This window comes from Pan paniscus, chromosome 13 (assembly GCF_029289425.2).
Source record: "Pan paniscus chromosome 13, NHGRI_mPanPan1-v2.0_pri, whole genome shotgun sequence".
Lineage (NCBI taxonomy): Eukaryota > Metazoa > Chordata > Mammalia > Primates > Hominidae > Pan > Pan paniscus.
The window spans coordinates 139,706,549-139,731,399 of NC_073262.2; the positions used below are offsets into that span (position 1 = coordinate 139,706,549).

The window sequence follows — 24,851 nt, forward strand, 5'->3', positions numbered from 1 at the left end:
CAAGTAGGTGTGAAGTGCTATCACACTGTGATTTTGATTTGCATTTGCCTGATGACTAATGACGTAGAACATCTTTTCACGTGTGTTTTGGACATCTGTCTTCTTTGGAGAGACGTCTGAGCAAATCCTTACTCCATCTTAACATCAGGTTATTTGCCTTTTTATTTTTGAGTTTCAAGAATTATCAATATATTTTAAATTCAAGTCTTTTATCTGGCATGTGACTTGTAAAAATATTCTTCAATTCTTGGTTCCTTTCACTTTTTGTTGGTGTCTTTCAAAGAACAAAAGTTTAATTATGATAATGTCCAATTTATCGATTTTTTTCTTTTGTTCCTTGTGCTTTTGGTGTCATATCTAAGAAATCAGTGCCCAATGCCTGGACATAAAGATTTATCCTATTTTTTTCTATAGTCTTAGCTCTCACACTTACGTCTTAGATCTATTTTGAGTTAATTTTTGTAGGTGGTCTGAGATAGAGGTCCAACTTCATTTTTCTGCATGTGGCTATACAGTTGTTCAACCATCATTTGTTGAGAAGACTGTTCTTTCCCCCACTGAATGGTCTTGATACCCTGGTTGAAAATCAATTGACTGTCAATGCAAGGGCTCATTTCTGCATCCTCAATTCTATTTAATTGATCTTTATGTCTACTCTTATTATCCATTTACTGAAATGTCTATCTAATGTTTATTATTGTAGCTTAACAGTAGGTTTTGATATCAGAAAGTATGAATCCTCATAGTTCTTTGTTTTCAAGATTAGTTTGGGGTATTCTGCATTCCTTAAGTTTGTATATGAATTTTAGGATCAGCTTGTCAATTTTAGTATTGCAATCATAATATAAAGTCTCCCAATCCATGAACAAGGGATGTCTTCCATTTACCTAGGTCTTTAATTTTCTTCAACATTGTTGAGTAGTTTTCAGAGTTTAAGTTTTACACTTTTTATTATATTTATTTCTAAGTATTTTATTCTTTTTCATACTATTACAGGTGATATGGTTTGGCTGTGTTCCCCACCCAAATCTCATCTTGAGTTGTAGTTCCCATTATCCCCATGTGTCATGGGAGGGACCTGGGGGAGGTAACTGAATCATGGGGGCAGTTACCTCCATGCTGTTCTTGTGATAGTGAGTGAGTTCTCAAGGTATCTGATGGTTTTTCCTTTGCTGTTGTTGTTTTATTTGTTTGTTTTTTGAGAAGAAGTCTCACTCTGTTGCCCAGGCTGGAGTGCAGGGGCATGATCTTGGCTCACTGCAACCTCTGCCTCACGGGTTCAAGTGATTCTGGTGCCTCAGCCTCCCGAGTAGCTGGGAATACAGGCGCGTGCCACCACGCCCAGCTAATTTTTTTGTATTTTTAGTAGAGACAGGGGTTTCGCCATGTTGGCCAGGATGTTCTTGAACTCCTGACCTCAGGTGATCTGCCGGCCTCAGCCTCCCAAAGTGCTGGGATTACAGGTGTGAGCCACTGTGCCCAGCCATCTGATGGTTTTAGAGGCAGTTTTCCCTGCTCTTGCTCTTGCTGTCTCTTTCCCGCTGCCGTGTGAAGGTCTGCGCTTCCTTTTCACCTTCCACCATGATTGTAAGTTTCCTGAGGTCTCCCAGGTGTGCAGAACTAAGTCACTTAAACCTCTTTCCTTTATAAATTACCCAGTTTTGGGTAGTTCTTTACATTAATAGTAGTGTGAGAATGGACTAATATAACAGGTGAAATTGTTTTCTTAATTTCGTATTTGGCTTATTCATTGCTAATATACAGAAATAAAATTGATATTTGCATGTTGATTTTGTATCCTGCAACCTCGCTGGACCCAATACTATGTCAGTCAAGGAAAATGACCAAAGCAAGTCTCAATCATTTTAAGGAGGTGTATTTGCCAAAGTTAAGGGTGTGCCTGGGAGACAGGTCTATGCCTTTTTCGAGAGATGATTTTGAGAGCTTCAATGTTTAAAGGGGAAAGCGTGGGATATTGAGAAATGCACAATTTTCATGTTGGGGGGGAGGAAAAGAGTCATTCATGTCTTTGGCTCTGTGAATATGCATTTTTACTTAAGATAACACAGAGGATGGGGAGAGGAAAAAATCAGATATGCATTTGTTTCAGGTGGGCAGAGGGATAGCTTTGAGTTATGCCCTATGTCCCCGCACCTGTGAAGATAAGCTATTAATTTACATTGCCATGGTGAACTTTAACATAAATGCTTTAGGGTAAAGATCTTGGGGCCCACAGGGGAGGTGTGTAGCTTTTCACGTGTGTAGCCATCTTATTTAGGAACCAAAATGGGAGGCAGGCTTGCATGACCCACTTCCCAGCCTGACTTTTCCCTTTGGCTTAGTAAGTTTAGGATACCAAGATTTATCTTCCTTTCACAATTAGTTCTACCTGTTTTTTTTTTCTTTTTTGGTGAATTTCTTATATACAAGATCATGTCATCTTTAATAGATATAGCTTTACTACTTCCTTTCCAATTTGGATGCTTTCCATTTATTTTTCTTCCCTAATTGCACTGGCTAGAACCTGTAGTACACTGTTAAATAAAAATGGCAAAAGCAGACATTCTTGTCTTCTTCCTGATCATAGAGAAAAGCCATCAGTCATTGACCATTAAATGTAATGTTAACTGCAGGTTTTACATAGGTGTCTTTTATCAGTTTGAAGATGTTCCCTTCTCTCCCTAGTTCAGTAAGTGTTTTTATTATAAAAGGAGGTTGGATTTTGTTTTATATATGTATTCTGCATCTATTGAGATGAACGTGTGTTTTGATCCATTATTCTGTTGATATGGCTTATTACACTGATTGGTTTTTGGATGCCAGAGCCATTACTCTGGCACATGGCAGGAATGGTAGCCTCTGATCTTCTCAGCTTTTCTACTGGACACAGAATATATGTTTACCCCAGAAAGCAAGCTGGAGTGAGGGCAATTAGGACCCCTGTATTCCAGACCTGTTATGCCTAGTGTATAGTCTCCATCCATGAGTGGGAGCTTGGTGGAGGAAGGGAGCCTCCTGCCTCTTGGCCACAGTTAGCTGGAATTTAGCGTTAAACTTGGAGTTGGAGTGGATGAGAAATGCTTGCAACCTTCACCTTCTTGTGAGACACCTTATCCCTTGTTTGATAGAGGAAGGGAGAGTGAGCCCCATCTTCTTGACCACATCCACCCACAGTGGAGCTTCTATGAAGCTGAGCTAGGTGCGGGGCTGGAAAGAGCAGATTATGGCTCAAATGCCACACACTCTCTCTGTTCTTACCAAGTTGTGATAGATTTTATTGAATAAATTTTTTTTTTCATTTTTTATATACCTTTAAGATAATTTCCAGAAACTTTTAAGTTTTCTTAGAAATTTTCTCCAGCTATGGTTGTTTCAGTGGGAAGTGTGTCCACAGAAGTGGAACTCCCCTTCGTGCACTTTTTAAACTCTAGGGGTGGTAATGATGTCAACTATTGTGAGACCTGGGGTACTACCCTTTGTAGTTTTCCAGTATCTTGCCAATACCTTTGTAAATAGCCATTTTATTAAATTTTCCTCAAATTGCCCAATCTGAGATATGGTTTGGCTCTGTGTCCCCACCCAAATCTCATCTCGAATTGTAATCCCCATGTGTCAAGGGAGGGAGGTGATTGGATCATGGGGGCAGTTCCTCCCATGCTGTTCTCATGATAGTGAGTTCTTATGAGATCTGACGGTTTCGGGGGTTTTCTGTGTGTGTGTGTGTTTGTTTTTGAGATGGAGTCTCACTCTGTTGCCCAGGCTGGAGTGCAGTGGTGCGATCTTGGCTCACTGCAACCTTTACCTCCCAGGTTCCAGGGATTCTCCTGCCTCAGCCTCCCGAGTAGCTGGGACTACAGGTGTGTGCCACCACACCCAGCCAATTTTGTATTTTTTTGGATTTCATTGTGTTAGCCAGGATGGTCTCGATCTCCTGACCTCATGATCCGCCCACCTTGGCCTCCCAAAGTGCTGGGATTACAGGCGTGAGCCACCGCGCCCGGCCGAGATCTGACGGTTTTATAAGTGTTTGAGAATTCCTCCTTTGCTCTTCTCTCACCTGCCTCCATGTAAGATGTACCTGATTCCCCTTCTGCCATGATTGTAAGTTTCCTGAGGCCTCCTCAGCCATGTAGAACTGTGAGTCAATCAAACGTCTTTCCTTTATAAATTACCCAGTCTTGGGTATTTCTTTATAGCAGTGTGAAAACAGATGAATACACTGAGTATTCCATATGTTTCCTGCTACAATCCAGACCGACACAATGGGAGTGTTGTGGGCACAGAGGTGACCCGGGCTCATCGTCCATTCTCCTCTCCCACTCTTTCTCCCACACTGGCCGACTCATCCACATCCCAGAGCTTCAAGAGCAGGTTCATGGGCCAAAGAGCCCCAGGAAGGGAGATGGGCCACTTGATGAATGCTTGCTGTGGTTTCTTCATGACATGAATCAGACAGATCATGTGGCCCTAGATCCAGCCATGGAAACTGTGATCCCGAAGCAAATGGGCAACCAGTGTGAAACTGGCGGGAGCACACCTGAGGCCCTTGTGACATCACTTCTTCAGGGACCTTATTCATAATAAATGACTCTATAGTTCCCAGGAGCAAATGGAGAAGAAGACTTTGAAAGGGAAGAAAATAGGACCAAAAAACGTCAAATTTCAGAGTTTTGAGTTAGCCATTGTGTTAGTCCATTTTTGCGTTACTATAAAGAAATACTTGAGACTGGGTAATTTATGGAGAAAACAGGTCTATTTTGGCTCATGATTCTGTTGGCTGTATAGGAGGCATAGTGCCGGCTTCTGCTTCTGGGAAACCTCAGTAAATTTCCAATTATGGTGGAAGGTGAAGGGGGAGCAGGCATGCCACATGGCAAGACAGGGAACAAGACAGAGGGAGGAGATATCGTGCTCTTTTAAACAACCAGATATCACGTGAACTGCTAGAGTGAAAACTCACTCATCACCAAGTGGATGGCATTAAGCAATTCGTGAAAGATCCATCTCCATGATCCAATCACCTCCCATGAGGCCCTCCTCCAACACTGGGGATCACATTTCAACCCGAGATTTGGAGGGGACAAACATCCAAACTGCATCAGCCATCCTAGTACAATTTCCAACCTCCTCAATCACTGTGCTTCTCCCAGAGAAGTTATGGAAAAAGGGCCAGCTTGCATAAGGGGAAGACCAGGTGTGGTAATGGGTCTGAGACCCCCATCCTACAGCCTCCGGAGTGCATGATTCCCTTCAGCACGCTGACCCCATCCCTCATTGCAAGAGCAGAGAGAAACGCAGTCCTTCCCACTCCAACGCCAGCATCTCCAGGAACAGAGGGTCCTTGTGGGTGCCTCTCATTGACTTTCTTGCTTCTTCCCAGTCTCGATCCCTCTTCTGAGTCGCACCTCCGGAGATGACAGCCTTTTACACCACACTGCCCTTTCCTGTACCCCTTCACTTCTCTCATTTACTATCAAAAGTCTGAGGGGAAAGGTGGCTCCAGCACAGTACAGTGACAACTTAAAACTGAATGTCAACCATCACAGCCCTGAAGACGCTTCAGTGCTTCACTGCCACTTGGAGTTCCCAGTGTCCAGGCCAGGGTCTCACCTTAGACCCCAACTGCTCCCAGAGACTCCTCTCTGCCCCCCAAGGACTCTCCTCCTACCCTCTCTGGCACCCAGGCTCCAACTCCCAAATTCCTGTACTGGCCTTCCAAAGAACAGCTTAGTCCTTTAAGTGACACCCCATCTCCACCTCTAACCTGTGATATGTATCGAAAGCCTCACCGGGATTTCCTATTCAGCAAACAGCCACCTTTGTAGGTTTCCACCTCTTAGAGGCCCAAAGCACCTGCCAAAGCGTTCACATTATAGTTTTCCCTTTAAATGATCAAATAGCCAAGCAGGGCTTCTATTGAATATTTCTTTGCCCGAAAAGGGTTAGAGACCATTATTACAAGCTTCAAAATCCTGCTCCTCATAGTTCTGTCAAGTGATCTTAGAATCATACTGCCCTCAGTGCTTCTCTTCCTTGCAGCCGTGGATGAAACTCTGTTGCTTTATTACTCCAAGATCTCTCTAGTTCTGCTAACTACTTATGTGCCCTTCTATTTAATGTTGGCAGTTCCTTGAGGAACACACTAGTGTTTTTTTTTTCTTTACATTTCATTCAGGGAATTACTAAACAATCATTTCCACACAGAGATGTTGTGGATTACGCCAAAAAAAAAAAAAATCAAGGATGGCTGTTTCTGTCTTGAAATGCTTAATAATTTTATCTGTAAACTTGTGGCTTGTAAGTGAGGTCCATTAAGACAATGGAGCATGAGCCAGGGAAACGGGCCTCTACGTGTGGCCACTGATGTTCCATACAGCATTCATAATGCACCACGCACACTGAATTCCCTGTGGACCCCTGATGTTGCGAGGCCAGCAAGACTCAAAGTGAGCACAAGGTACTCGTGCTGTATCTACAACTGAGGGAGCTGGGTGCTGACACCCCGAAAGGCCACACTTTTCCCCTTAAGAGAGTAAACTTGTTTCGAAGGCAGAAAGAAGGCAATGGTGTCTTAAGAAGCATGAAGAAACCATATTGTATGAGTCATGGTTCTTTAGAGGGACAGAACTAATAGGATACATAGAGAGAGAGAGAGAGAGAGAGAGAGGAGTTTATTAAGTATTAACTCACATGATCACAAGTCCCACAATGGGCAGTCTTCAAGCTGAGGAGCAAGGAGAGCCAGTCCAGATCCCAAACTGAAGAACTTGGAGTTCGATGTTCGAGGGCAGGAAGCATCCAGCGTGGGAGAAAGATGGAGGCTGGAGGCTAGGCCAGTCTCTCCTTTCGCATTTTTCTGTCTGCTTTACATTTCTAGCTGCACTGGCATCTGATTAGATGGTGTCCATCTAGATTAACAGTGGGTCGGCCTTTCCCAGCCCACTGACTCAAATGTTAATCTCCTTTGGCAACACCCTCACAGACACACCCAGGATCAATACTTTGCATCCTTCAATCCAATCAAGTTGACAGTCAGTATTAACCATCACACATATCATATATTTTCTTATTCATGCACTTCTTTATATTAGACACCTGATCATGCCAAAAGGCCAGTCCATAGTTCTTTTGCTTTTCAGTCCTTCCTTACGCATCGGTGAGTCCCAGGTCGAGAGTAGAGGTAGAATTCGTGCACATAAAGTGCGATGAAAACTGGCAAGTTCACTTTGTGCAGCATCTGTTTTTACCAGCGTGGTTCTGGTAAAAACAAAATCTATATGCATGTATAAGCTATGAAGTACAAATTGCATAATTTCTGTGATTCCACATACGAGATCAGTGCACTTATATCAGTATTTAAAACTGGTATTGCACATCGTAAAGACGGATGGTGCACTTCATGCTAACAATTTAAATCTAAATTTTTCTTGGAATGAAGTTTTATATTTTATGACCTCAGAGGCACTTTCTTTCTGTTTTTTGAACAAGGAAGCTCCGCACTTTTCTCTGAGCTCCACAAATTATGCAGCCAGCCTTGCAGCAGGCAACACATCAAAGCCTCTTTCCTGGGGGTCTAGTGAGGGATGTAAAACACAAATATGTTAATAAATAATATACAATATAATGTCGCTAACAATAAGTGCTGTGCTAAACAAAAGCCAGGATGGCTACAGCAAGCCGGAGGGGAGCTGAGAATTAGATGTAAATTCTGAGGGATGGGAAGGGCCCTAGATTTTAGGGCGTTGTGCAGAAGAGTAACCAGATCTGCTCTACGTTTCAGGAAAGAAAAAAAAATTCCCTCTGGCTGCGGTTCCGAGAATAGCCTGGAAGGAGGCAGGGGTCCCGGCTGGAGAAGCGTGGCTCCGGGGTGGGGCGTGCAGGGCGAGCCCGGGCGGGGGACGCTGCCCAACAAGCAGGTGTGGGAGACTCACACCTTAGATTCTGAGTTTTTAAGCTTGTTTCCTCAGAGCAGGGAACTCAGGAACGTTTCGTGAGCACCTACGGTATGCAGGGTACGGTGCGGAGCCCTAGCGTCACTGACGACCAGGACAGCCGAGCAGCTGCAGGATCCGTCGTGTTCCCCAGCAATTTTAATATTTAAAAATTCGTTACTGTTGCTGTTACTTGTTTTCTATGTATTGGATGTCTTCCTGAAGAACCCTCAAAAGTGCAACGAACTCCTCCCTGCCAGAGGGCGGCCGCGCGCTCTGAGTACAGCTTCCCGCGAAGCCGGCCAGGTCCTCCAGAGCACCGAGAGAGCCGGCCAGAACGGCGGCGCCCTATCCCGGCCGCGGCGAGTCTGACGGCGCCCCGGAACTGACGGTCTGGTACGCAGGGGCGCTCGGCGGCAACGGCGGCTTTCAACGTCATCGCGGGCGCGACGCCTGAGGGACAGGCTGGGGTTTGGCTGTCCGGAAGGTGCAGCGGCGAGGCCGGCCGCGAAGATGCCAGTGGCGGTGATGGCGGAAAGCGCCTTTAGTTTCAAAAAGTTGCTGGATCAGTGCGAGAACCAGGAGCTCGAGGTAACCCTTTGCGTCGCGCTGGGAGAAACTGCGGAGTAGTCTTAGGCCCCGGGGCGGCACCAGTTTCCAGGGTAACGGGGTCTGAGGCTCGCGGGCTTTGGGAGCTCACGGGGCGGGCGCGGGAGGTGGACGTGTGGATCCCTGACCGCCGCAGCCTGCTCCGACCGGGCCCGGTCTCCCCGAACTCGCCGGGACCTTTTTGTTATGTGTCTTCAGTTTGTGAGCCCGAAAACCCTGTGCGTCTTTGCTCCAGCACCTACCGATGAGCTCATATTAATTAGGCATCTTTCCTTCCCAGTATCGGGTTGGGAGAGGGTAGTAATGTGGGTTTTATTAAAGATCTTGGTATACACACACACACTAACACACACACCGCAACTCACACACACACCAAGAAAAATGTGACCGTTGTAACCTTTTTTTTAACTCACAAAGCCTTTCTTGTAATGTTATCAAGTAAGCTTGCCATTTTGTCTTCAGTAAGACAGATGAAAGTTATGCAGCTGTTAAAGTTAATGTTTTTCTTAGACACTTAAAAAGGGTTTATATCATTAGTGTTAAAATTAAATAAAGGAGACAACATCCAGAAGCGGCAGCTCACTAATAGATAATAGATACTTTCCAGTTGAGTTAAAATGGAAAGAATTGTCTTTGCAACGCAGCTGTGGTGATTTTCTGTCTCTTATTCAGGACGCTTGATGTAATGGGCAGAATCAGAATGCTTCAGGAATCTGTCGAATTTGTTTCTTATAATAGTAAGATCATTTAATGGGAATTTGAGAACTGGGGAAGGGGATCCACTTACATATTCTTGAATGTATAAAGAAACTGAAGCCCAAAGGGAGATAAATCAAAGCTGATGACGAATATAAACTTAATACTCAGAATTTTCGTGTTTGATACTTCTCTAAGCTGTTTCTAAATCTATAATAGGGACTATAAGATTACTTATAGTCTTAGACTAAAAAGGCTTACTTTTAAAATTAGCATTTATAAAATATTATTTTAAAAATGAAAGTTACAGGGTAAATGAGGTTTTTAAAATTTTGTGTTGTTTTGTTTTGTTTTCATTTTTGGCCTTCTAGGCCCCTGGAGGAATTGCTACACCCCCAGTGTATGGTCAGCTTCTAGCTTTATATTTGCTCCATAATGACATGTAAGTATGTTTAACCTAAAGCCAAGAGCAACAGGTTTCTCAAAGTTATATGGAAATATTTCTGCACTGAAGTAGCACCACTAAACATAGGCACAACGAGCTACCTTTTTTATTACAGTAATTGTTAACGTCTATTTCCTATTGAATCATAGGTTAATGAATTATGATTAGGTCGTCATTGTCTTACGTATACTTTCTAGAAAACATTTCAATTTGTTATGTCAAATTACGTCAGTAAATTCATTTAACCTTTTTGTCTTTTTAAAAAACTTTTATGACCTCTATTTACTTAACTTCATATATAATCAATAAAACAAAAGAAGTGAAAAGAGAAGATTGCAGCCAAGAGGAATTCGTTACAAACATGTATGAGATTTTTTAAGTTTGTTTTGTTTTTAATTATTCCTATTTCACGTTCACATGGAAAAGTCAGAAAGCATAACTACTCTAGGCCGGGCGCCGTGGCACACGCCTGTAATCCCAGCACTCTGGGAGGCCAAGGCAAGTGGATGGCTTGAGTCCAGGAGTTTGAGACCAGCCTGGGGAATATAGTGAAACCCCGTCTGTCCTAAAAATACAAAAAATTAGCTGGGCATGGTTGCGTGTGCCTCTAATCCCAGCTACCTGGGAGGCTGAGGTGGGGAGAATCACCTGAGCCCAGAAAGTCGAGGCTGCAGTGAGCCAAGATTGCGCCACTGCACTCTAGCCTGGGCAACGAAAGTGAGACCCTGTCTCAAAAGGAAAGCAAAACTGCAAAAAAAAAAAAAAAAAAAAAAAGTCTCCTATAGTTCTGTGACTCACTGATGATTCCTGATAACATTTTATTTTAAATTCTTCCAAAACCTTCCTTTTATATCTTTTTAAAAACTAAATTGAAATTTTTATTACACATATGTAAGGTTTTTGTTTTTGTTTTGTAAAACTGTCCTTATATGTTTGTTGTAGTTCAAGCCTCCAAACCCATAAAAACTCCTGCCTCAGAAGCTGTGTCCCACTGGTAGGAGGGGCTGTAATTGGGAGAGAAGTGTTGTGTACCAGGCTTATTGTCAGGGAATGCTAGAGCCTTGGTAGTACATAAATTTGTTTACTTTTATATCCTAATAAATAATTTGGGCCGTCTATAAATCCTCGTGTTTTTAGTGTGCTGTTGCCTAAATTTAGGATATGGATTATTATTTTTAAAAAATTCACTAGAAATGGCAAAATATTACTTTGGTAAAAATATTTCATGTCCTTTTTATCTGGAAAACCACTATTGTTTCCCCAAAACAAATTCATATAAAACTAAATTTTACTTTGTGTTATGTGAAGTATACTTCTGTATGTTTGGCTTGGGACCTGGTAGTTTTTAACATTTACTGAGATGATTATGTTTTTAATTGATTATTCTTCTTTGTGGTGGCGTAAATTAGGAATAATGCAAGATATCTTTGGAAAAGAATACCACCTGCTATAAAATCTGTAAGTATCCTTTAAACCTATTTTACTGCTTTAGTGTAATGACATTCCCTTAAATGGCAACCTTTTATAAGCTTATGTTTTCTATCTGACGTCCTAGTAATAGTCATCAGATTGGTATTAAGGATTCGAAATAAATCTTCAGAGTCCTCTAATCAGAAATTTGAATTTTGCTGGGATGGTGTAGAATTTCTGCTCAGTTCCTACTGATTAGATTTCTTGAGACGCTTTTATGTGCAGCTTCCCTAGTTAAACAGCTGAGCCAGTTTAGATGAAGGAAGATCCTGGAGGTGGCGGAGGCAGCTGAGGTGATTTTCAGCTGGTTTATGTTGCTTCCTATAATGGTACTTATTTTGAAACTGCCATCGTTTACAAGAATACTCTAAGAATGATTGACAGCAATAAGATTATTTTTGTTAATTAGGATTTTAAATTTCTTATTTTGGTTGGGAGATTAGAAGAAATAGCCTGTGAAAAGGTTCTTCCAAAGTGGAATGAGGTAAAATTTTAATGTCAAATGATTCCATGTGTCTAACATGAGTGTCAAGTGAAATTTTTAACATTCTCGGGATATTACCAAGAATTCATCTAAACTTTTGTTTATTGATATTCATCAAGAGATCGGATTAGTATTTTTACTCTTTTTTTTTCCCTCATACATTCTGTTCTGTTAAGTAAGATTGGAATATTCCTCAGCTTCTTTGGCTAAATAAAGAAGTACTATAAATCATGCACATAAGTTTCAATGGCATTAGTGGAAACTCAATCCTTAGAGAGGCTACAATGTATGACATCTTAGATTGAGAGTCTATATTGTTAACCGTTTTGCTATTACTTTTGACCTAAATATATATTCATAATATATCTATGAAATACAAATACAACATCTTTAAAAACAATCCTTAAGCTAATTAGTCCCCAGGCTTAATTCTGAAATGTTTTTTGACTACTTTCTCATGCCTTAATTTGCTATTGTAATAAATTTATATCAGCCCTACAGATAAATTTTACCTTACTGCTCATAGTGTTTAAAAACCTTTTGATAGTGATTGGGCTGAAAAAGTAATTGCATCTTTTAAAGTAAATGTTGAATTAGGTTTTAATGATGTAGCTAACAAGTTTTTATATCATTTCTGGTATTTTGTTTTAAGATACAATCATTGGTGCATTTACAGAGTGAATACCCTCTAAGGCAATAATATTTATTGCAGGCAAATTCTGAACTTGGGGGAATTTGGTCAGTAGGACAAAGAATCTGGCAGAGAGATTTCCCTGGGATCTATACAACAATCAACGCTCACCAGTGGTCTGAGACGGTCCAGCCAATTATGGAAGCACTTAGAGGTAGTGTTTCTTTGTGGTTAAAAATGAAATTAGATGAGACTTAGTCCCTAAGTGCTGCAGTGTTGAAGTAATAAATCAGTGGTGTGTGTTTAAGTAGATACTTTTGATAGGTGAAAAGAGCAGTTTTCAGAATTTTTTAGATTTGCCCTAATCATGCTTCTTCATTTTTTGTTGCTTGAGATTACATTGGCTGCTGTGCTTTTGTTGTTTCTTAATTCTAGACAGAAATTGCTCGTCAGTTTTAAGAGTTTTTTTTGCTATTAAAATGAGATCTTGTAATATTCTAATAAGTTTAAGGTATGGGTTTGTAGAGATGTGAAAATAGAGACTGCTCTTTGAATTTTGTCAGCCTCAGCCTTTGATAGGTGTTGTCTTAAGCTTCTGGATTTTATAACTAATCAGTTTAATACATAGATGCTCAAATGTGGTTTTAATTGCTTTGAAAGATTACAAGCCTGGTGTGACAGAGCACTGATCCCACAATAAAATCTCATTCCCTGCCTCTCTACAATCTCTCACCCCTAGCATTTGCTTCCAGTCCTCCTGGTTCACTCTTTATAAAATTATATAATCTTGTTTTATGTTGTTATGTACTGTTATTTCTTATTGTTACCCTTACTTCCATAGTTAATATCCACCTTCACTGTATGCCTTCCTGCTGTGGAGGAAGTCAGTGAGCAGGAATTTTTTTTAATAACTGTTCATCACTCTGCTAAGGGATATCAGCTTTACAGGGCAGCAGACAGCAGAGATTGTTTCTGAAATGCACATAATTCCCTTGGAATGGTAAAATTCTTAGCAGCATAAAACATAACAATGTAAGTGGCAAAACAGGAGGCAGCTACTTTAAATGTGAATGAAATGAGCAGAGTCCTAAGGAAGGCAGATAGATGGGAAGGGAGGAGTGTGGAAGAAGATTGCACAGGTACAGCAGGGGCAGTTTCAGAAAGTAGCACCGGAAACCTCTTCATATAAGCCCTGAGGAATTAGCGTTATAGTGGACTTCCATAGTATCCTTGTGATTCAGCCTTGTGATTGTGGTGGGGCGGTCACAGGCCATGTGCCTTTTCCCAGTGTTTTACAGCGGGTTGATTGGCAGGACTGGGCTTGGGAACTCCTTACTCGTTCAGCAAGCATTCTGTTGTGCACCGTCAGGTCCGTAGTTTTATTCCTTCCCGGAGCCGCCTCTCACTGAATTCCATGAGATTGAGAATTCTGGCAAGCAGTTCAGTAGACCCAGGAAAGGCTATATAGCGTACCATGTGGGAGTTTAAGCTCCGGGTCCTTGCTTCCGGAGTTCAAATTCTGATTCTGTCACTTACTAGGGTGACTCCTCAGTGTCTTATTTTCCTCATTTGTGAAATGTGATTAGAAATAGTACTTTTTCGGGTTGTAAATGAGTTAATATATAAACACGTACCTTATTCTAAAGCACTACAGTATTCCTGAACACATCCTGAGACTTTTAGAAATCTCCAGATTCATGAATGGTGCTGTGGGTTCCTTTGTAAAATGCAGCCAGGTCAGGATAGTCTCTTAACAGATTGGTCTTACTGATGAATTTAACATTTTGCTTCTTAACTTATTAGAAACTTATTTTCTAGTTGAGAACAATCACTTTCTTAGATCTCTTTCCATTCTATTCTAAATTAGGCACAGTCCTATTAGAAAACTGAAAATGACTTAAGAGAAGCTAGTGAAAACTATTTTTGCAGGAAACAAGGGCTGAGGAAGTACTTAGAAACTAGGTAGACAGTAGCCATTCTCATCTGAGGCTTGAAAGGGCAAGGCGAGGGGCCAGTGTTACTGGGGCTGCCCCACAGGATGGATACAGAAGGTCAGCTGGAGCAAGGCAGGGAAAGGGCATAGGAAGTGAATTCCCTGACCTTCTTTCCCAGCCTCTGACCTGATAGAGCCCCAATTCGCCAAAGCAAGAGAGCTCAGGTGCAACAGGCATTGGCGGCCAACCTCCCTGGCACACAGCATGGCTGGGAAAGACAGAAGAGGATTCGAAAGGATGGGAGTGACTAGCTCATCTTCCCTTCTGTCTCCAGCACTGGCAGTGATGGATGAGCAGCACTTGAGTATTTGTTGAACAACTGAGTTTGCATTCTGTTAGCATTTGTTTTCACCAAAAATGTGTTCCATCAACTACTGCCACAGATATTAGGTGCTGGCTCAATTTATTCCACCTTCCAGCGTGTCATTCTAGGGCCTGAGGTTACAGATTTCACAACTTGAGGATCACAGAGTGACTAGTCGGAATGTAGATGTGATTCGTGCCAAGTGGATATTGCAGCTTCTGAGACAGAGAACACTTAGCCTTTATTTTTGCTTCGTCAACTCACTTCTCCCATCACATGTTTTTCTTTCCTTTTCCAGTGATATCTTTTTACTTTTCTCTCCCTTTTATCTCCTCCATTCTTACTGTATTCCTGTTTTATTCCCCAATCTGAAAATATGACCAGAATATTTGAACTGAAGTAAATGTTTTTGAAATACAGTTGACTTACCAAATGAATATAGTTTTATGGTGTATACTTTTACTTCTCTAAAAAAAAAAAGTATACTTTCCATTGTTGGCTCTTTTCCATTGTTGGCTCAGTTCTTTTCCATTGAATGTATGCAGCCTTAATAGAAAACGTTTCTTGGTGTTGTAAAGTCTGTTAGGTTACAGGCTGGTTGAAGGAAGGAAGGAACCTACAATAATAAGTGTAAAGCCACAGAAGGAAGAGCAGACAGTGGCTGAGTGAAAGCTGGAGAGGATGTCGGGCTCAGATGAAGGGAAGGGATGGGAGTGTCGGCAGTTTTTAAGGAATCTGAGAAAACAAAGCCTAAGTGTTAGAGTCGTGCCCCATTTTGGTCCTCGTGATGCCATCAACAAGCATGTATTTGGCATATATTTCACTGCAGATGCTAGGTGTTTGGGGGACTGTGAGGATAAGAGATACCCCTTCCTGTCGAGAAGTTTGGAATATAATTGAAAAGAAGGGGGTAGGTGGAACAGTGTCTGCCGTAGTGGAAAGTTGCTTGTTAAAGTAGAAGTGTAAACAATACTGCTGAGTTTAGAGAAGGGCAGAGATCGTAATGAATTATAAACAGACTTAGGAATGGTAGAGAGCAGACAGGAGGGCATTTCAGGCCACGGGATAGCATAAACCAAAAGCCCCAGGGGGAGAAGGTGTAAGACTTGTCTGAGAGCCAGTGGACTAGTTTGGCACAAAGGGTATCTGGGGGAATTGGTGTAGTTTGACAGTGTCCCAGGAATGGAGAGAAGATTTTAAATATGTTAGGGTGTTTGTTTTACATATGTACACTGGCCTATTAAATATGGAAAGTAAAATCCAGAATATTTCCTAAGCATGTTGACCACCAGGTGGAGGAGCTCTTGCATTACCAAAGAGCAATGCCCAGGGAGAAAGGCCAACTGGTTTCACAGTGCTCAACTCTATCGTACTCCTGAGTTTATTTAATTGGGTATGGAAGCCTGGGGACAATCCTAAATGCCACTTTCAGGAAAGTTTTCGTTGCTGGTATTGTTTGGCAGTCCCTTCTTAGAGTCATTCTTTCAAGGTGGGAATTTAGGATTTTGAACCTTAATTCAGTCAAGAGTTTGATGCAGACTTGGAAGAATGCTCCAGTTACAAGATTTGTTCTGTAACTCCCAGGTGTGGTCCTGTATTAGAGATGTTTTTGAAAAGGACAGCTGATTACGCAAATCAGTTTTCTGCTCCTTTGATTCCAGCATTTGTAAATGAAATAAGATAAGTAAAATTTATATCCCCATTGCATAAACATACTGCATTTTCTTAGGGTTAGAGCCTTGTGTTTAGTAACCTTTTTCCATCTTTGTAATTTTCATTATCTGAGATTTTTCATCCAAGAGGAAGAGTAAGAAATGTATTTTTTTCCAGCAATATTTGAACCCCCCTTACATACTGGGCATATATATTTGTATCTATAAGCACAGAAATCTTTGGGTTCATCTGGCCTTGCTTATGAAAACTGAACAAGGACAGTGGTATGATTTAACAATGTGCTTTGAAAATGCTGCTCCCTGGTTCACTCTCTGCCAACCCACCACTCCCACAATAGATGCAACAAGGAGACGCGCCTTTGCCCTGGTCTCTCAAGCATATACTTCAATCATCGCCGATGATTTTGCAGCCTTTGTTGGACTTCCTGTAGAAGAGGCTGTGAAAGGTAATTTTGGCTTACTTTTTACTTATAAGGAAAATGGAAAATAGAAGGGTGAATTGTAGGTTCACAGTCTCCTCTGAAACACTTGGAACAGAATATGCTTTTGGAGTCCAGGCTGTGTTTTTTGAGAGGTGATATGAAACAGGTGTTGTGGAACACCCAGCAGGCACCCTGCAGTCAAGCATATTAATAGTTCTATAGCAAGCAAATGTGTGACTATCCACACAGTTGGTTACAAAAATATGTCTTAATTGGTCTCTTTACTCATATTTGGAAATCCTTATTTCCCCTTATTTGATAAAGGCAGCAGCATCCCCAAGTCCCTTTTCAGCCCATTTTCCCTGCCATTTCTGACCCATAGCCTAGGCGCTTGCTTGCTCCCCACTCATACCTGCTGGTCTCTCCAAATGTAACTTCGCATTTTCATTTCTCAGCTGATGCCCAGACTAATCCTTCCTGTTGCTCGTTGTTATAGAATATTGTATACACCTGGCCAGGTGTAGTGGCTCACACCTGTAATCCCAGCACTTTGGGAGGCCGAGGCGGGTGGATCATGACAAGGTCAGGAGTTCGCGACCAGCCTGGCCAACATGGTGAAACCCCATCTCTACTAAAAATACAAAAAATTAGCCAGTTGTGGTGGCAGGCACCTGTAATCCCAACTACTCAGGAGGCTGAGGCAGGAGAATCGCATGAACCCAGGAGGTGGAGGTTGCAGTGAGCTGAGACTGTGCCACTGCACTCTAGCCTGGGCAACACAGTGAGATTCCATATCAAAAATATATATATATATTCTATACACCTTGTTGCATTGTTTTGCCATGATTGACATTTTTGATTCTCCAGCTAAAATATGAGCACCATCACGCACTACATCCTAAATTTCCAGGGCCTAGCATAGTTGTAGATACATGAAGATAGGTTAATGAAAGTTCTAAGTTATTACTTTTATTTACTCATACAAACATTTATTTCTTTTGGCTCTTAAAATTGGTCCATCATTTATTTTCTATATATAACATGCTTCAGAGCTCATATTCTCAGCTGACCACCTGGATGTGAATGCTGGTACCACCCGTCCCTGATGCTAGTGGCTATGTGACTTAGGACAAATCACTTGAATTTCCCTCAACTTTATTTTCCATACCTGCCAAACGATGGCCCTATATCCCACTTCATAGAGTTGTGGTGATTACATAAAATCATCCCTATAAAAGCACGTAGTCTGGTACCTACAGGTAAACCTTCTGTATATGGAAGCTGTTTTTAGTATTGCCATCTTTGTTATTACTGATAAGATGGTCACAAAAGGCACCATATTAGTTTTCCTTATGTTTGTTTTAAATAATACTGATTAGGTTAATACTATAATATATTCTTGACAGAAAACTAACCATCTTTTAATGATTATAGCAACCTAATAGAGTAAAATGAGGCTTTGATACCTGTTTCAGAAATATTTCAATAATGTTTCCATGCTCTTTGTAATATACCTTTCTAGTAAAAATGCATATGACGGGTTATACTAAACACATCAGGTCTTCTGTACAACTAATGTCATGGACAAGTTGTGGATTTTGTGGGGTGTTTTATTCTTTCCGGATCTTTATGTGTAATATACTTTTTTAGGCATATTAGAACAAGGATGGCAAGCTGATTCCACCACAAGAATGGTTCTGCCCAGAAAGCCAGGTAGGTGGAGCTTTCACCCATTTACGCAGCACTGGACTCTTCTAAGACTGCTTCAGGTTTTCAGTCTTTGGTTTTTGATAATTGGATATAAAATTCTGCTATACTAACACAATGGAAATTACTCATTTTAAATAAAGCGTAGTAGACGGGGTAGAAAGGATCACCTAGTTTAAACTCTTAAAAATGTATTTCCTGTATATAAATGATTTTATGTAGGTGTTTCATGGTCCTTACACCTTAGTTTTTACTAAATATTAATCTCCATCCTTTTATGGAGCCATTTGTAACTGAGCTTATCCTTCATATCCAAGCTGTTGTCTGTATTAAAAAAAAGTTTAAATATTCAACTGCCCCCCTTTTCTGTTTGCACTCAAGTCATACAGGCACTTTTCCTGTGGCTTCCACTTTCACAGAGTTAACTTCTCTAGCCCTCCTTTTAAGGCCTTAATTTCTATGACCTGCCCTCATTGTCTTTATCTGAATTCCCAGCCCGTCAGTCTTCCTGTTGGAAGTGAGCCACACTCATTCCCGCCTGATAGTTTCTCTTCCTCCTGCTGACCAGGAGTGTCTTTTCTGCCAGGTCTTTAGAGCCAAGCTTAATGCCCACTTCCATAAACCCACCTTCATCCACGTCAGCCCAGATTTCCTTCCACCTACTCGGAATGCCTACGTTTAGACATTGCTGAACATACAGTAAAGGATTCTCAATGTGCTCAGCCCTTTGAGTTACAAAGAGTGAGAAGACATGATCCCAGTCAAGTGAGATAGTGGGGGAAGAGTAATATAATAAAGACTTATAATAGAGCACAGTTGTTATCCCTGTTTGAGAAATAAATGGCCATAAATGCATGTTGTGCTGAAAATAGCATGTTCTATGAAAGATCTTTACAATGACTTCTGTAAATTGAGCTGTACATTTTTTTTTTTTTAATTTAGTTGCAGGGGCCCTGGATGTTTCCTTTAACAAGTTTATTCCCTTATCAGGTATGTATTTTCATATGCACATTTTTTAATGTCTCATTGTTCCTAATTTCTTTTTTGTAGTATATACATATATGTGTGTGTGAGTGTATCTATTTCTTACCTTGTAAACAGAGGTTAAATTTCATAAATGTGTAGTAATACATCTGGTTACAAGAGTGAAACTGGGCTCCCCCAGAGCTTGCCTTGAGGCGGTGGCCTCCTCTGGGCCAGCTGCAGAGCCTTCTTATTCTCATGTCAGGGAGGCCTGCCAGAGCTGTTCACCAGTACTGTTATTCAGAAGGCATCCCCAGGCTGACGTGTAGTAATTTAAATGTTGGAATGTAAATTCCTTGAGGTTCTTTGTGGGTTTTCTTTTTTTTTTTTTTTTTTTTTTTTTTTTGGTTTATTGACAATTTAATATTCTTCAGTGATGTCTGGGGCATGGGAAGCACTCTATTTCTTGAATTTAATGTTGCATGGGTAAGGATGTTTTCAAGAAGAGCTGTGATCTTTTAAAAGAGATGTTGCATGATAAAAGTGTCTTTAACCTTTACATAGAATACTTCAGTAACAACAACATGAGACATGCCTTTACTAGCAGTTAGGTAAAACCATACTCATAAAAGTTGAGACTTCTTGGCTTGCTTTTCAAAAATGTCCAAGCCTCTATGATGTAAGATTTTGTCTAAAACCAGGACAAATCTAAGAAAGTTAACTTACTGTTAAAAATTGAAGGCATTAGGGGAGGTAGGTGTTGGGGCCAAAGCTTTGTTACCATGGTATGTAACTTGAAGTGTGTTTGTTTCTTTAACATACAGAGCCTGCTCCAGTTCCCCCAATACCCAATGAACAGCAGTTAGCCAGACTGACGGATTATGTGGCTTTCCTTGAAAACTGATTTATCACTCTGAGTTCAAGATTCGTCTTCAGAATCCTGTATACTGACAAATGTAGAAATGTAAAGTTTGTATTTTCAATTTATTGGATGGCTTAAGCACCTCAGCATTCCTTACTGAGTATGTGATAAAATACATATAGAATATAAAATATACTATATACATTTTGTCCTTAAACATTATGCTGAATAGTTGTTGAAACAGTTCTCATTTTGTAATATTTAATAATCTGGATAGAGCCTCTCAGTATTACAGTTAGTTTGTTTTCTAGTGACTCATAAAATAAGATTTCCTGTTTCATGTAGAATAGTGTTTGTCAACTGTCTTTTCTCTGTCCCAGCACATGCCATACTCTTGTATGTACCATTGGTTGATAATTATAATGATTCATTTGGACTTGAAGAAAGATTGTCCCCAGGCACAGTATCTGAATCACTGGGGATTATGATTCACCCTCTTTGGAGAACATGCTCTCTTTTCACCCCCCACCTCCTGAGAGCCACTAATGTAAGATACAGAAACATAGCTGAGGAACAAATAGACCATTTCCATACTAAACCAGTTTGTTAACTTTAGATTTTTTCCAATAGTGTGAGTATATCCATTGCTGGCAGTGGAGGGCTTGCCATGAAAATGCAACTTATTTAAGACATTCATGAGACATATTAACTTGTGCTGTCTCCTTTTAGAAGGAGAAACTTAAGTGTGGAATGCATTATATGGGCAAAGAAGCTATGAAGATACATGATACACTTTGTACAACTATCCTGCAGCCCATTGGTTGCTTATATTTATCCCTTGGCTCAAGTTCTGCCCTTTGGAGAAATACTGAGCAAATCTTTCATTCTCTGTGTGACAGCCCTCTGAATATTTGAAGTTGTTTGTTGTAACATAAGGTTATAACAGCCCTTAGTTCATTTATTCTGCATTTGTTCAATAAATATTTAACTGAATTCTTCAATTATTTCATCTAAGATAGTTTCTGGAATTTCACTGTCTTGATCTTTCTGTGGACACAATCTATTTTGTCATTGTGTCTATATGAATCTCTTAAGTAGAAATGAGCTGTATGGTGAATCTGTGTAGTGATAATTATATAATTTATTTATTTTGAATGCATTTTAGTGGCTATTTCAGTTTTTCTTAGCATATATGGGAATACTTTTTGAATTGCAATTTTATTTAACCTGGATAGGTAAGTCATATTATAATTCCTTGTTTTACAGTTGAGGAAATGGGAATTCAAGAAGTCAGAGGATCAGGAGAGTGATCAAGAGAATGACAGTGCCAGTTTTTTTAACTTCCAGGTATTAAGTACAAATTGTATCCATGGTTATTTTTTAAAAGCAGATTAGAGTCAATCCAAATATTCATTAATGGGGGATTGTTTGAATAAACAGCAGTGTAGACTACGCAGGTGTAAAAGGAGTGAAGATCTCTATACTAAACTGGAATGATCTCCAGAGTGAGAACATAGCACATGTAGTTTATATGGTTATTTTGAGGGTAACAAAAGGAGAATGATTACAATTATATATATGTACATATTTCCTTATATTTCAAAATAAGCAATTGGGGGATATATACAAAATGAATAAAATAGTTCCCTAAAGAGGAAGGAGAGGACAGTGAACTACTACATAGAGAAAAAATAATCTCAAGTGATCAAACACAATATTTCAATTTTACATTGTCAGGATATACACTAAGGACAGAAAAAAATCTTAGACTAGTGAATGTGGTTTTTCATGATTAATTTCACAAAATCTTTATATCTTTATTAAAAGTATATTATAGATTAAATTAATAATCATGTAACACTAGACCCCGGTAATCTTAAATTTGACATGGAAACCTCATTATATGCTTTATTTTTCTTTGTAAACAGTAAATATTTTCCACTCCTGTCTACATGAAAAGGTCTAGAGTAATTACAGTTCAGTAACAATGAGCACCACTAGTACCCAGGTGGTGTTCTTTCATTTTCATTTGCAATTGAAAGGAATAAGAACTTATTTGCAAAACAGCTAATAGGTCCAGGGCAGTAAGTGTACAAGTTCATATCTGGTACAAGATGTCCAGGATTCAAGGAGGCTCTTAAAGACTTGGGATTCTGTCAAAGGGTTATACAAGCCAACTTGAAGGGATTTCTACAGGCCATGTAAAAAAGACAGTTTGAGCATGAAATATTTGTATATGTGTCTATTTTTAACTCTTAACCTCATCACTGTACAAGAAAGGCAGGATAAGTGCTTGATTTCACTTCCCTTTATTATCAGTTTTCAGGACAAATTGATATGCTACCAATCTCTAAAGCAACAAAATTGAACCTGTAGGGTAGTCAAAAAGCTCATGCTGGAAAATTCCACCTAATAAAGATAAAAGTTAGAAAAACGGTACTTGCAGCCCTTAATGAAACAAAGAAGGGATCATGGAAATATATATCAATGCTGTTGAGACCACAGGGTAAGAAAATGAGATTGAGCATGAAATATGTCCAGTACATCCATCAGCCTGTCTTTGTGCTCTGGCTATTGCTGAGCCAGCCATCTGTGTACAAGTGTAGCCTGACAGCACCCTGCTTCAGATACATTGGATATCTCTAAAATTTGCTCTGGGACTTACCCTAGCACTACTATCAGGATGCCCACACAAACCTGATTGGGCAGCCCATCAGCAGTTGTGAACATGACATGGTGAATAAACACTCTCTTCCTTGTCTCAGGGCAGACTATTTCCAATGTGTTCTGTATCTAGATCCTCAAAAAGAACCCCCAAAAAATTGAGCTGTGGTGTCCCGTGGTCATAAGCTCTCTAATGCAGCCTTCAATTGTTTTTTCCTCATTCCTTGTTTTACTTTTCCTGGTTCCCTGTCTCTTGTTCCTGGAGATCAACAGAAGTGATCTGTCTACATATCTTTACATACCTATGCTATTCTGCCTTGGGGCGGGGATCGGGGACCTAGTCAAATCAAAGGGAAGTGTGTAATACATGAATCAGACTGAAAGCACCTGAATTTAATTTTGTATACATATATGTGTATATATATACGTATATATGTAATACGTATATGCATATATAGTATATAAATATATACATGTACATATGTATATTTTTAAAGGTTTAGATCTGCTACTTTACATAAAATGTGAGAATTAATGGAACAAGTTAAACATCCCACTAAGAAACAGCCAGTTCCAGAATGTGGGAAATTTAACAGGATTAGTGAGTTTGCTTGAAAAATAAATGACAAAAAGTCAGGGGGTGGTAGTAAGTATGAAAATGTCTGTTCCTGGGTTGAAGTACCTTGAGGCCAACTCAGAATTGTGTCAGTAACTGTAATAGGTGAATACCCACATTTATCCCTTGAGAGGCATCAGCCCCTAAATGAATGAGGAATGTGGAGCTAAGATTTGAGAGTACTGCAATGAGGTCATCTGCAGCAGCTCTTTGCGGGGTCGGTGGCAGGTGTTTGCTGATTCCACAGGGCACAGCAAGATTCACGCTTTGCCTGGTGAGGGGCCTGCTGCTGAATAACCTAACCACCTGTGGAATTTGGGCACTTTGAAAGGGCTGGGGTGATAACAATGGAGACTTGAGAGGGCTAAACCACACTGTTTACCCTTCAAAACATTTGGTGAACTTTTAAGCTGCGTAGGGTAGGAGACCAAAAAGCAAGTCAAAAACCTTTGAGAAACAGTTCCGTTTTCCTGGAGTTTTGCTATGTCAGTGCTCCATTAAACAAGGTTGTTGGGTGGGGGAAGGTGTTTGCTTATGAATATAAACCAGAAGTAGAATATTAGTAAAACTGCTCCTGGAAGACAGGTCAATATAAAATATTAAGCTGAAGTACAGAAATGAAACAGTGGAACTTAACTGGCAATTGGGTTGGAGACGTGGTACACAGCATAGCGATCTACCATTTATCTAATTGGAATCCAAGGAAGAGCGAGAATATAGAGTGGAAAAATAGAAGTACCAGCCCAGAATTTTCTGAAACTGATGAAAGAAATCAATCCACAGATTCAAAAAGCTCAGAAAACCCCCACAGAGGATAAATGCAAAGAAAACCACACCCAGACAACAGTAGTAAAACTACTGAAAACCAGAGACAAAGAGAGTATATTAAAAGCACAGAGGGAGGACCGCGGGGGACATTATCTTCAAAGAAGTAGTGGTAAAGCCAGACAGTGAAATGGCATTTTTAACATGTTGAAAGAAAAATAAAATCCTAACTGCTATATACAAAAGATCCTCTTTTAATATTTCCGTGTTCTTACATTTAAAAGTTGGAAAAAGATATACCATTGCAAATACTAACCAAAAGAAACTTGGTGCATCTTTGATAGTAAGAGTTGGCCCTCCATATCTGTGGGTTCTACATCTGTGATTCAATCAACTGTGGCTCAAAAATATTTGAAATTTTTCTAAAAAAATACAGCATAACAATTATACATTGCATTGTATTAGGTATTAAATCTAAAGTATATGAGAGAATGTGTATAGGTTATTTGCAAATACTATGTTATATAAAGGACTCTGATCTACAGATTTTGTATACTTGGCAGTCTTGAAGCCAAGTATATCCCCTGTGAATATCGAAGGGTGATTGTATTAGGC

The 24,851-nt window shown here is 40.2% G+C and overlaps 1 protein-coding gene and 1 long non-coding RNA gene across 4 annotated transcripts in view; one reads left to right on the forward strand and one right to left on the reverse strand.

The window, feature by feature from the left end:
* The window catches only part of LOC129397320 (uncharacterized), a 136,996-nt gene extending 128,678 nt beyond the window's left edge, over positions 1 to 8,318 (reverse strand). The window contains exon 1 of one of the 2 annotated variants that reach the window (XR_010109425.1): positions 6,691 to 8,318. This is a non-coding gene — a long non-coding RNA (uncharacterized LOC129397320). The remainder of the gene's footprint in view (positions 1 to 6,690) is intronic. The other variant, XR_008624615.2, reaches the window with a different exon arrangement.
* On the forward strand, positions 7,742 to 21,192 carry COPS8 (COP9 signalosome subunit 8). 2 transcript variants are annotated; one of them, XM_003813109.7, is made up of 8 exons: positions 7,742 to 8,522; positions 9,608 to 9,678; positions 11,091 to 11,139; positions 12,348 to 12,480; positions 16,576 to 16,683; positions 18,310 to 18,372; positions 19,309 to 19,356; positions 20,154 to 21,192. In XM_003813109.7, exons 1-8 carry the CDS (start codon positions 8,445 to 8,447, stop codon positions 20,231 to 20,233), a joined length of 630 nt encoding a protein of 209 aa, XP_003813157.1. In that variant the 5' UTR covers positions 7,742 to 8,444; the 3' UTR covers positions 20,234 to 21,192. The 2 variants fall into 2 exon arrangements, with proteins under 2 accessions (XP_003813157.1, XP_034811316.1); XM_034955425.3 differs by lacking the exon at positions 7,742 to 8,522 and adding an exon at positions 9,213 to 9,277.
* The last annotated feature ends 3,659 nt before the right edge of the window (positions 21,193 to 24,851 follow it).

What these genes read in the sequence shown, in the direction of transcription:
- COPS8 (XM_003813109.7), top strand. Translation starts at nt 8,445, where the DNA reads ATGCCAGTGGCGGTGATGGCGGAAAGCGCCTTTAGTTTCAAAAAGTTG. An exon ending in TATTTGCTCCATAATGACAT is followed by an intron (nt 9,679 to 11,090) that starts GTAAGTATGTTT and finishes GGCGTAAATTAG; the next exon opens with GAATAATGCAAGATATCTTT. An exon ending in AATTATGGAAGCACTTAGAG is followed by an intron (nt 12,481 to 16,575) that starts GTAGTGTTTCTT and finishes CTCCCACAATAG; the next exon opens with ATGCAACAAGGAGACGCGCC.